Source organism: Apodemus sylvaticus, chromosome 22 (genome assembly GCF_947179515.1).
Source record: "Apodemus sylvaticus chromosome 22, mApoSyl1.1, whole genome shotgun sequence".
NCBI classification, from domain to species: Eukaryota; Metazoa; Chordata; class Mammalia; order Rodentia; family Muridae; genus Apodemus; species Apodemus sylvaticus.
The window spans coordinates 58,880,471-58,893,161 of NC_067493.1; the positions used below are offsets into that span (position 1 = coordinate 58,880,471).

General features: G+C 44.8%; 1 protein-coding gene across 1 annotated transcript; it reads left to right on the forward strand.

Moving 5' to 3' along the window:
* The first annotated feature begins 56 nt into the window (after positions 1 to 56).
* Pxmp2 (peroxisomal membrane protein 2) lies at positions 57 to 12,388 on the forward strand. Its single transcript, XM_052168724.1, has 5 exons — positions 57 to 393; positions 3,018 to 3,125; positions 5,850 to 6,012; positions 8,794 to 8,913; positions 12,085 to 12,388. Exons 1-5 carry the CDS (start codon positions 272 to 274, stop codon positions 12,151 to 12,153), a joined length of 582 nt encoding a protein of 193 aa, XP_052024684.1. The 5' UTR covers positions 57 to 271; the 3' UTR covers positions 12,154 to 12,388.
* Positions 12,389 to 12,691: the final 303 nt, after the last annotated feature.

The following is a 12,691-nucleotide window of genomic DNA, read 5'->3' on the forward strand; positions in this document are numbered from 1 at the left end:
GGCCTCAGACAGACGTAGCCCGTCCGGTCCCGCCCCGCCCCGCCCCTCGGCTCTCCAATCCTCCGCGGAGCGCGGAGGGTGGGTCGCAGGGACCCGGGGAAAATAAGGTGCAAGCTGGCCGCGCGCGTGGCGGGCCGGCCAGCCTCGCTGAGGGCCGAGATAGGGCAGGAAATGTCAGGCCGTCCCCGCCCTGTGCCCCGTGTTCTGGGCCGGGTGCCCGACTGCCTAGCTGTTGGGTGGGCGCCCGGGACGACTCAGAGTCGGGACCGCGATGGCACCTGCTGCGTCCAGGCTGCGGGTGGAACCCGAGCTCGGTTCGCTTCCCAAGCGAGCGCTCGCCCAATACTTGCTGTTCCTAAAGCTCTATCCGGTGGCCACCAAAGCCGTCAGTAGGTGGGCGCATAATGGGAAGAGGGGTGGAAAGGAGGGGTGTCAACAGGGGAGACTCTCCTGCAGGGGAGGGTAAAAGAGGGGGTGCCAGCAGACCAAGCAGCTCCATGCTGCCCGTGCAGCAGTGGTTCTCAGCCTGTAGGTCGGGAACCCCTTGAAGGTTGAACGACCTTTCTCCAGGGGTCGCATACCAGATATCCTATATATCAGATATTTACGTTACGATTCATAACAGTAGCAGCTTTACAGTTTAGAAGTAGCAATGAAAACACCATGAATAACTGTATTAAAGGGTCACAGCGTTAAGAAGGTTGAGAACCGCTGTTGTGGAGGAATGTGGCTACCAAAGGCAGAGTTTTGCATTAAAGTGTGCCCTGTTCTGCTTATCCAGTAAATGCTGTTTGTGTATTGGGTCCCAACCATTAGCCTTTGCAATCTGAATGTTGTGAAGACCCGCGAGTCAGGGACACGTTCCAACCCTTAGCAATCAGTGCACTGTTGCTGGTGAACTCTGCCCTTTGATCTACATGGTTCGATTTCTTAACAAGAAATCCCTGTTTCTGTTAATTTTTATTAGTGAATTTTATAGTTTTGTTCTCTATTAACTTAGCCTTTCATAAGTATGTACAGAGTGCTTTCTGTGTGCCGTGCACATAGTTGTGATCAAACAGGCTTGGAGCTGAGAAGAACGAGGTCATCCTCCCAACCCCCCGCAAAAGGCAGATAAATGTATAACTTAGGGAAATCTCTCCTGTGTTGTTGACGTTGGTTAGAAGCACAGAGAAGAGAAGCACTTGTTTACAGGGCACAGTAAGTGCAAAAGTTCTGAGGGAAGAATGCGGGGCAGGTTGGAGGGGTGAAGAGAAGGACTCTGGTGGAGAAAATGGAAATGGGAAGAAGATAGGAAGAGGCAACCAAGGATCAAGTCAAGAGGGTCCTTATTATCCATACTGTCAGTTTTGGATTTTATAGCTTTTAGAAGACAGCTTATAGACCTGTGGGGATTAATGCTAGTTGTCGACTTGATAAAATTTAGGAATTAAGCATGCCCGAGGGAATTATCTTGATTACCTTAATTGAGCTGGGAAGATCTGCCCACTAGGGGGTGCCACCATTCCTGGTTGGTGTCTTTAAAGTGGAAAAAATGTATGCTAGCTGAGCAGCATACATTTTCTTGCTGTGTTTTGATTATGGATGTGATGTGAGGAGCTTCAACCTCCTGTTGCCTTGTCTTCCCTCCCTTTAACCTTTAATATGATGGACTTTAACCTTTAACTGGGAGCTGAAATAAGCCACTGCTCTCTTAAGTTGCCTTTTGTCGGGTGTACTGGCTGGTTTTGTGTGTCAACTTGACACAGACTGGAGTTATCACAGAGAAAGGAGTTTCAGGTGAGGAAATGCCTCCAGGAGATCCAGCTGTAAGGCATTTTCTCAATTAGTGATCAAGGTGGGAGGGCCCCTTGTGGGTGGTTCCATCCCTGGGCTGGTGGTCCTGGGTTCTATAAGAAAGCAAGCTGAGCAAGACAGGGGAAGCAAGCCAGTAAGAAACATCCCTCTATGGCCTCTGCATCAGCTCCTGCTTCCCGAGTTCCAGTCCTGACTTCCTTTGGTGATGAACAGCAATGTGGAAAAGTGTAAGCTGAATAAACCCTTTCCTCCCCAACTTGCTTCTTGGTCATGATGTTTGTGCAGGAATAGAAACCCTGACTAAGACATCAGGTTTGTTGTTGTTGTTTTTTAAATCACAGCAACATAAAAAAATTAAGACAAGATCCATCCTTTGAAAGAAGCAACTGGTCCTATCTTCTTACTGAGAATTTACAAATTTTTAAAAAGATTTATTTATGCATTATATGTAAGTACACTGTAGCTGTCTTCAGACACTTCAGAAGAGGGCGTCAGATCTCATTATGGATGGTTGTGAGCCACCATGTGGTTGCTGGGAATTGAACTCAGGACCTTTGGAAGAGCAGTAAGTGCTCTTAACTGCTGAGCCATCGCTCCAGCCCAAGAATTTACAATTTTAATTCAGGAGTGTAACATAACTATTATAGAAGTGTTTTGGTTTGGGTTTTTGTTTTTTGGGTTTTTGTTTTTTTGAGACAGGGTTTCTCTGTGTAGCCCTGGCTGTCCTGGAGCTCACTCTGTAGACCAGGCTGGCCTCAAACTCAGAAATCCAGTGTTTTGTTTTTTAGAGAGAGAGAGAAGAAAAGTAACAGGAAGAAAAACCTCTGGTGATTTCTGCCAGAGATCTACAAACATAAACTAAAAAACTACAACATAGAGCTATCAGCTTGAATACAGTCCACAGTAAACTACAGAAAGGTCCTTGTGAAGATCCCTCCTATTGGCTTCTTCACCCATGCCTTCAGTGGAGCAGCTGTGGGGATGCTGGAAGGCATGCTGCCCAGCAGGTGGAAGTCTCACTGTGCTCATCTGTGGCTTTAGGTCCTAGTGTCTCTCTCTCTCTGGGGCTTTACCTAACTAAGCAAGTTATTTCAACAAGAACTCATCCCATGATCTACATAGCAAGATCTTACAGCAGCCCTGCTATTGCCATGCAAGACAGGCATATCCTTGTGTCTGTGTGTCTGTTGTTCATTTTCTGATTGCCTCTTCCTCTACAGTGGCATTTTGTCAGCCCTTGGAAACTTTCTGGCCCAGATGATTAAGAAGCAGAAAAAAGACTCTCAAAGTCTAGAAGTCAGTGGGCTTCTCAGATATTTAGTTTATGGGTAAGTACCACAGAAAGCTGCCTCACCTCTGTAGACCGAGCACAGCAGAGCTGCCTGCCAGCATTAACCCTTTGGAATACTTTGGTTTAAAAACCTAATTCTGGGGCTGGAGAGATGGCTCAGTGGTTAAGAGCACTGACTGTTCTTCTAATGGTCCTGAGTTCAATTCCCAGCAACCACATGGTGGCTCACAGCCATCTGTAATGGGATCTGATGCCCTCTTCTGGTATGTCTGAAGACAGCTACAATGTACTCATATAAATAAAGCAAATAAATCTTAAAAAAAAAAAAAAACAAAAACCTAATTCTGAGGCTGGAAGATGGCTCAGCTAGCAGTGCTGGCTGCTCTTATAGAGGACCCAGGTTTGACTCCCAGCTCCCATGTAGCAGTTCACAACCATCTGTAACTCCAGTTCCAGGAGGTCTGATGACTTCTACCTTATGACCTCATAAGGCACCAGACACGTACATGGTACACAGATGTACCCGCAAGCAAAGTATCTATGCACAAGAAATAGAAAACAAAAGATATAATTAAAAAACAAAGAAAATTCTTCAAGAAGCATCAGAGAGGGGCTGGAGAGAGGGCTCAACTGTTCTTCCGAAAGTCCTGAGTTCAAATCCCAGCAACCACATGGTGGCTCACAACCATCTATAATGAGATCTGATGCCCTCTTCTGGAGTGTCTAAAGACAACTACAGTGTACTTATACATAATAAATAAATCTTAAAAAAAAAAAAAGAAGAAGAAGCATCAGAGAGCAGATGTAGTGGTGCATGTCTTTAATTCCAGCATTCAGGAGGCAGAGGCAGGTGGATTTCTGTGAGTCTGAGGCTATCTTGGTCTCCATTGTGAGACCCTGTCTCAAAACAAAAAGAAATATCAGAGGCTGGATATGATGACAAAGACTTTTAACTTAGCCCTTTGGAGGGAGCGGCAGAGACAGTAGTATTGCCACAAATTCCAGACTGGTTTGTGCTATGTACAGAGATCTGTCTTTAAAACAAAAGTGTCCCTGAGTTCTTTGGCCACTACTAATGAGATGGCTAGATGATTGGAAATCCTTCCAACTGGAATGATTAGAAAAGAAAAGAAAGAAAGCTGGAAGGTGATGGCACTCACCTTTAATCCCAGCACTTGGGAGGCAAAAGCAGATGAGTCTCTGAGTTCAAGGCCAGCCTGGTCTACAGAATGAGTTCTGGGACAGTCAGGGCTACACAGAGAAACCCTGTCTCCAAAGCAAACAGAAAAACTTTGTGTGGTTGTGTGGTGTTAGAATTAAGCCCATGGCTTCGTATAGGTTACTACTGATCTCATATAGCTTCATTATTTAGTTGGGTGTGGTAGTGTATGACTCAGTACTTGGAGGCCATCCTGGTCTAAATGGTGAGTTTCAGGTCAACCAGAGCTACACAGTGAGACCCTGTCTTAAGCCAAAATAAATAAGTAAATCAAATAATTTGTGTGTGTGTGTGTGTGTGTTGGAGAGCCCATGTGCATATGCACGTGTATGTAAATGAAAGAGTCTGAAACTCATATATCCTTTGAACTCTGATGATCCTGATGATCCCCTTGCCTCCTGAGTGCCAGGATTATAGAAGTGTACCGCCATATCTGTTTTTTGATGTTTTGGGGGTTTTGTTTGTTTGTTTTTGCTTCTTGTTTTGCAGTGCTGGGAATCAAACCCAGGATTGTCTGTTTGTTTTGCATACTTGCAAAGTATTCTTTCATACTTGGGAGGTACTCTACCAACTGAGATTCAGTCCTAACCCCACAAAAGCTTCTAAGAATAATAATTTGGACCACTTATTAAAATGTTTATAAAGCCACATCCCCTATACTTTGACAAGTAACAAGATCAGCTAAGGTACTTTAACACCTCTCACATGGTCTTGGCCTCCCAAAGAAGTCAATTGTTTGCCTTACTGTGGCCCACAGTGATGTAGGAAAAGTCTAATTGAAAACCTTGTTTATAGACTTTGTTGGAATTGAAAGACCCTGGTTCCTGCCCTTCCCTATATTACTGTACTTTGTGAAACTCACTTGGCTGGACTTGGCGCATTCCCAGGTGAGCCAAATGTGAACTAGAGATCAGCATGTTAGGGAAGTCAGAGGTAATACCAAGTTTTATCCTGCCAGTTTCCCCTAAAAATGAAAGGGCTCAGTGGTTAAGAGCATTGACTGCTCTTCCAGAGGTACTGAGTTCAATTCCCAGCAACCACATGGTGGCTCACAACCATCTGTAATGGGATCTGATGCCCTCTTCAGATAGCTACAGCATATTCATATAAAATAAATTTTAAAACAACAACAACAACAACAAAAAGCTTGATGAAAACCTCCGGGAGCTGAGCTATGTCTATTTGTTTCTCAGGGCCCGTTAAGGCATGAGGGCACAGATGAGGACAGACAGCATAAATGCCTGAAACAGAGGAGTCAGTTGGGCATATACCTCAGCCAGGGCCATCATTGTGGCTGTTCCAGCTCACCAAATGGGAGAACTAGCAGAAGTCACTTCAGTCTTTTTGGGCAAAAAGACTTCCTGAAACTGGCTGAAAGAAACTTTTTTTTTCTCTCTAGAGTAGCTTTATAAATCTGTGTGGTCAGTACGTACTTTGGGGGAAGAAAAGAGGGCTTAGGACCTAAGGTGAATCTTGGTGTGAGGACCGGAGACAGAAATGTAGAAAGAACCACAGTGAAGCTCACACTCCTGTGGCATCCAGGTTGTTTGTCACAGGTCCACTGAGTCACTACCTCTACCTCTTCATGGAGTACTGGGTCCCTCCTGAGGTTCCCTGGGCCAGCATCAAGAGGCTTCTGCTGGATCGCCTGTTCTTTGCCCCAACCTTTCTGCTGCTGTTCTTCTTCTTCATGAACTTGCTGGAGGTGAGTATTTGTCCTGGCATGTGCTGTATCTCCAGTCAAAGGTGGATTGATAGCCTGCTTCCTAGGGTGGGCCCCAAGGTCTGGACTCTCAGCTTTCTCTTTTCTTCCTCTCTGCCTCCTTCCCTCCTTTCTCTCCTTCTCCCTTGCCCCCTCTCTCCCTCCCTCCCACTCTCCCTTCCTCCTTCTGTCCCTTTCCTTCCTTTTTTTTTTTTTACAGTTTCTTGAGAATTTTGTACTTGCATCGAATGTGTCCACCCCATCCTCCCTCACTCTACTTTTCCTTCCCCACCTTCACATGTTCTTTTTAAACCTGCTGCATGTATGTGTGGGGGTATAGGTCTCTCAGGGGTTGCATCCCTGAAAAAAAAAAAAAAAACGCATTCCTTCCCAGAAGCATTTACAGTAGCTCCACAGCTGAGGGGAAGACTTTACGAACCTCTCCCCTATCCATACTGGGGTTTCCTGGCTTGGTCTTGTTTGGACTTTACACATGGAGTCAAAATTTCTATGAGTTGATGTGTACAATAATGCTGTCATGTTCAGAAAATGGCAGTTTCCCTGTTTTCTCTGTGTTTGTGTGTCGACGTGCATGTACTGCAGGATGTGTGTAGAGACCAGAGGACAGCCTGTAAGAGTTGGTTTTTCCCTTCCACTATGTGGAACTCAGGTCATCAGGCTGATCAGCAAGTACCATTACCTGCTGAACTATCTCGCTAGTCCTCAACTTTCTTTTCTTTTTTTTTTTTTTTTTTTTTTTTGGTTTTTGGATTTGGTTTTTTCAAGACAGGGTTTCTGTGTATAGCTAGCCCTGGCTGTCCTGGAACTCACTCTGTAGACCAGGCTGGCCTCGAATTCAGAAATCCACCTGCCTCTGCCTCCCAGAGTACTGGGATTACAGGCGTGCACCACCACTAACTGGCTCATACAGAAATTTTAAAACTTCATAGTCAACTCTGGTTCTCCTTTTCTCTTTGGATTTTATGATAGAAAGATAATATAAATATTCTTAATCCTTTCTAGTGATTGTATAGTACATCTTTTATTTTTATATAGTCTGCATGTGTGTCTGGGCAGCAGCTTGCTTGGTACCCATGAATGTTAGAAGAGGGCATTGGATCCTTTGGAACTGGAATTGGAGACAGTTGTGGGCCTCCATCTAGGTGCTGGGAATCAAACTGGGATTCTCTGGGCAAGAGCCAGTGCTTTTAACCCCTGGACCATCTCTTCCGTGACCTGTACCATCAGGTTATTCTTCAAGAACAGGGTCTGAAGTGGGAGTTATGGGGGTGTGAAATAAAGAAGAAAATTGGAACCAGAGGTCCTTCATAAACTGATGGCTCATGCAAGTAAATTTATTAAAAATTACAGCAACTTATATACAGGTTTTGGCTGGGGATAAGACAATGTCATAAACAGAAGACATAGCAGCCTTAAGACTGATAACCAGAGCCCCTGTAGGTGGAAAGAGTTGGTTTCTTAGGCTCTGTAGCTCCTCCAAGGCCCATGTCCCAGGCCATTACTGGTTCTGTTTAGCTTATTCCTGGTTCGGTTAAGAGCTCAGCAGTTAAGAGCACTGACTGTTCTTCTGAAGGTCTTGAGTTCAAATCCCAGCAACTACATGATGGCTCACAACTGTCTGTAATGAGATCTAATGACCTCTTCTGGGGTGTCTGAAGACAGCTGCAGTGTACTTACATATAATAAATAAATCTTAAGAAAAAAGAAAAAAGAAAGAACTGTGTTTCTTCTCCATACTATACTTCAGTGCCTCAGGGAAAGCCAGTTGGCCTGGCTCTCAGCATTCTAGCCCTTGTTTGTTATATCTTGATAAGAGTCCAAGAAAAGTAGTTTATACTTTCCTCTCCTGTCTTTTGAATTTTATATTTATAGGGGAAGAAGACTTCTGTTTCCATTTTTCCACTTATATCGCTTATTATCTCCCACTTACTGTAATCCTTAGTGTTTCAAAATAATTTTATCTTGTTCTTACTTCCACAAATACAGGCCATTAGTTAGATTCGGTTCTTTTTCTGGATTTTCAGTTTCTTTGCACGTTGATTTGACTTTTGTATTACTTTCATTTTGTTTCATTTTTTTTAAAGATTTATTTATTATTATATGTAAGTACACTGTAGCTGTCTTTAGACACTCCAGAAGAGGGAGTCAGATATCTTTAAGGATGGTTGTGAGCCACCATGTGGTTGCTGGGATTTGAACTCATGACCTTCAGAAGAGCAGTCAGTGCTCTTACCTGCTGAGCCATCTCTCCAGCCCTTGTTTCATTTTTTACTATTGCTTACAGATTATTTTAATTACCATAATTTTGCAGTATTTTAAAAAATAATTGTGCCAAGGCAGGTGCTTCTATCCATTTTCAGTGTGGTCACACTTAATACATTCAGTCTTCCAGACAGCATTTATTTGGGGTTGTCTCTTAAAAACTGATTAAGTTTTGGCTGGAAAGCAATCATTTTTGAGAGTTAATGTAGGAAGCATTGATAACTGAGGCTGGCCTCAGCACAAGTCATCATCAGTTAGCTGTAAGGAGCAGATAGGAACAGACACCACCCAGTATGAATGGCAGTGTGTCCCTGAGCTGTTGTCATTGAAGATTTTCCACCTGGATAGTTGGCTCCTTTTAGCTACAGAGTAGTAAGTGCAGATGTGTTTTCAAATATAATACAGGCTTTTCAATTCATTGTCATGGTCCGGGTCCGGGTGCCACATTACAGGTGCTATGGATGGAGGGACTGAACACAACTTCCCTTACCTTCCCTGCAGGGGAAAAACACCAGTGTCTTTGTTGCCAAAATGAGGAGTGGCTTCTGGCCTGCACTGCAAATGAACTGGAAGATGTGGACACCCTTGCAGTTCATTAACATCAACTATGTGCCCCTGCAGGTGAGGCGTGCTTGTTTCCACTGAAGGCTTTTGTCATTTTTTTCCTAACAATTGGTAGTACTTTCAAACTATGTTTTTACCCATCTCTGGAGGTCTGGTCCATCCTTGATCACTGTGAGCTCTGGATTCAGAGCTGCCAAGTTGCAGAGACTCCCAAGCAGCTGTTTCAGGCTAGTGCTTTCTAGTAACTGAAACAATCGGGGTTGCTTCAGCATCAGCTGAACAGGAAGATGCAACAGTCAAGTGCATTGGAACAGATAAATAGGGAAGACCCTGGCATGAGCAGGGTCTTCAAAGGGCTAGCTGGTCAAAGAGAAGGTCCTTTGTACGTAACTGGGAGAATTGCAGGCACAAAGATGCTGCTGAGGAAACTGACTGCTGAAAGGTGAGTGAAGCCATTGGCTTTGAGCAGTGCAGAGCACAGTGGGAGAGTGGGAAGTACCCGTTGGATCAGTGTTGTACAGTGCAGAGCACAGAATAGACAGTACCCAATGGTTCAGTGTTCTACAGATGCTATCACTTGTGCACTGCTTCAGGCTGCTACGTACTAGCTGTCCTTGTGCCACACCCATCCCCTATGTTTCCCTAAGACCTTCCTGTCACTGGAAGGGCTCACAGTCCCAGTAAGTTTACATAGTGGGTGGCAGGATCCTGGTGAACCTTAAGGGAGAAGGGCCATCTGAGATGTAGACTTTTCCCTCTCTAAGGCCATTCTTCCTCTGCCCCTGGGTCTGATTCTGCTTAGGGAGCCAGCACAGTTCTTCCAATAATTGGTACTAGGTACCTCTGCCAAGTTACAAACCCAGGAGCTCTGTCTGTACACACTGAAGAAGGAAAAGGGTGAGAGCGTTGACACCCACGTTGCCAACCAGGGCCATTCTTCTAAACAGGTCTGTCTTGAATAGCAACCTTAGTCTATTCCAGGAACTTAATCCTCTTCTGTGCTTTGTTAAACATCTTTTCTGTAAGAAGCTCACAGAGAGCAGGGCGGTGGTGGTACATGCCTGTAATCCCAGCACTCTGGGAGGCAGAGGCAGGCGGATTTCTGAGTTCGAGGCCAGTCTGGTCTACAGAGTGAGTTCCAGGACAGCCAGGGCTATACAGAGAAACCCTGTCTTGGAAAAACAAAACAAAACAAAACAAAACAAAACACCCAAATCCCCCCCCCCCAAAAGAAGCTCTCAGAGTACGGGCCCACAGAATAGGGTTGATATAGGACTCACATTGGGCTTGGACAGTGTGCATACACACAGACATACATACCATGTGGACTACGCTATATACAGACCACATTATGTACACATACACACAAGGAGGGGAAGAGAGAATGAAGGAATGAGTGAGCACATATACACACCACATATACATCATTCCATACACGGGCCTCACTTTATACCACATGATATAGTACCTATCCATATGCCTCACTTCATAAATACTTACAAATGTATTACTTAACAAGCACACATGAAGACCACCCACATTCGTATATGCATACATGCATCACATAGTCCACAAAGTAGGGAAAAAGAAGCACACGTTTAGGATATAACAAAGGCTAGTCAATCATAGCAGGAATATTAGGAATTTACCCCCCACCCCCAAATAATCTCAGCAGATGTCCAGCTTGAAGTAACCTCACCAGTGACCTTTCTAAGAGCCATATTGGGATGGATTAGGAGCTAAAGCCAGATTGCTTTGACTTGAAGAGTATGTGGGAAGCACACAAATCACAACTCAAGCCAGGCATGCTAGTGCCTGTAATCCATCACTCTGGAGGCAGAGGCTGGAGGACCAGGAATTGCAGGGTGATAGAGAGGTCTTGAGGTCAGGAAATAATATCCTGTTTATAAAACTGTGTTATGAAGCTAGGTTTGATGACACACAGCTTTAATCCCAGCAGCTGGGAGGCAGAGGCAGGTGGATCTCTGTGAGTTCAAGGCCAGCCTGGTCTACAGAGTGAGTTCCAGGACAGCTAGGGCTACACAGAGAAACTTTGTCTCCAAACCAACCAACTGGCCAACTAACCCCAAAACTATGTTATGTACAAATATGGCTGCCTCTGAAATGGGTGGGCACTCAGGTCCAAAATGAGGGTCTCCTAGAGCCATCTTAGGAGGGTGAGAGAATGGGGTTCCCCCGGGTGAGTGCAGAATCATGCTTAGGTGGTTACTTTTTCTCTGTAACTTCAGAGAGTTGATATGAATGGTCAAGACTGCTTGACTTTTCCCCTCTGGGTCTGAGCAGAGAAGCAAGGTATTTGGAAGAAAATAAACTGTGTTAAGAAGAAAACCCTTGGCTGGGCAATGGTGGCACATGCCTTTAATCCCAGCACTTGGGAGGCAGAGGCAGGCAGATTTCTGAGTTCGAGGCCAGCCTGGTCTACAGAGTGATTTCCAGGACAGCCAGGGCTACACAGAGAAAGCCTGTCTCAAAAAAACCAAAATCAAAACCAAAACCAAACTAAACCAAACCAAAAAAACAAAGAAGAAGAAAGAAGAAGAAAACCCTCTTAAATAAGGTTAAATAAGAAACCCTCTTAGTTATGAGCCTTAGACTATTTTGCTCACAGTACTGGAATCAACACTCAAAGAATCCTAGTGAGACAGGGATGACAGACTTTGACCCTAAGGCACCCTGGAAAGATACAGAGGGATTGGTGAGTTGAGGAATGAAGAGGCTAGAAAACTGCTTCAAAGAAGGGATGTGAGGTTAGGCTCAAGGTTTTAGGCAGTTGCACAAGAATGCTTGAGGGACAAGGAAGTTATGCATCAAGTATTATTAAGCACTACTTTGTGCTCCAGTGCCAAAGACTCATAATTAGCAAGGCAGGGACAGATTGTCATTGTCACAGAACTGTCTGCCAAGAAGAGATAGCACCTGACTGAAGGTGCTTTCAGGTGGGTTAAGTCTGGATGAGCGGGTACTGGGGTGGTGGTGGCTAGGCTGATCCTAAGTCATAAAGAATATTCTTAGGAGAGGATGATGTAGACTCCTCCTCTCTCTGCTGGACCCTAACAAACCTTGTTACATGCTAAAGGCTCAAGAGTTGGAAGGTAAGATAGCTCAAACAGCAAACAATCGAAGGGATGAATTCCATCTTGGGAGACTAACGTGTGAGGGCTGTGGTCAGGATTCCCACTCGGGGCTTAATGATTGTTCTCTTGGCAGTTCCGGGTGCTCTTTGCCAACATGGCAGCTCTGTTCTGGTATGCCTACCTGGCTTCTCTGGGGAAGTGATATCAGATACACCGTGGATGAGGTCTGGGGAGATCCAACCACCAGCAGGAGAGAGCAGAATCCACCATTAAGGACACCACCTGACTAAATTATGTGATTCAAGATGCCTTAAAATTACAGAGGGAGGAAATGCGTGAGTGTCAGAGTCATGTGCTTCAGACCGACAGCACCAGTCTTGGTGGAGTTAATCTTACTTGTCACTGTAAACAGGGTTAAGGTCAATAAACAGTGATGCAGCTGCTTCCATGATGGTGTGGTTTCTCAGAACAATTGCTGTTGCTTGGAGAAAAATCTTGGAGCCAGATCTCTTTAAATTCTTTTTTTTTTTTTTTTTTTTGAGACAGGGTTTCTCTGCGTAGCTCTGGCTGTCCTGGACCTTACTCTGTAGACCAGGATGGCCTCGAACTCAGAAATCTGCTTGCCTCTGCCTCCTAAGTGCTGGGATTAAGGGCATGTGCTACCACTGCCCAGCTCTTTAAATTCTTTTATGTTGTGCCAAAATGCATCAACACTTACCATTTAAGTGTACAGTTCGGCA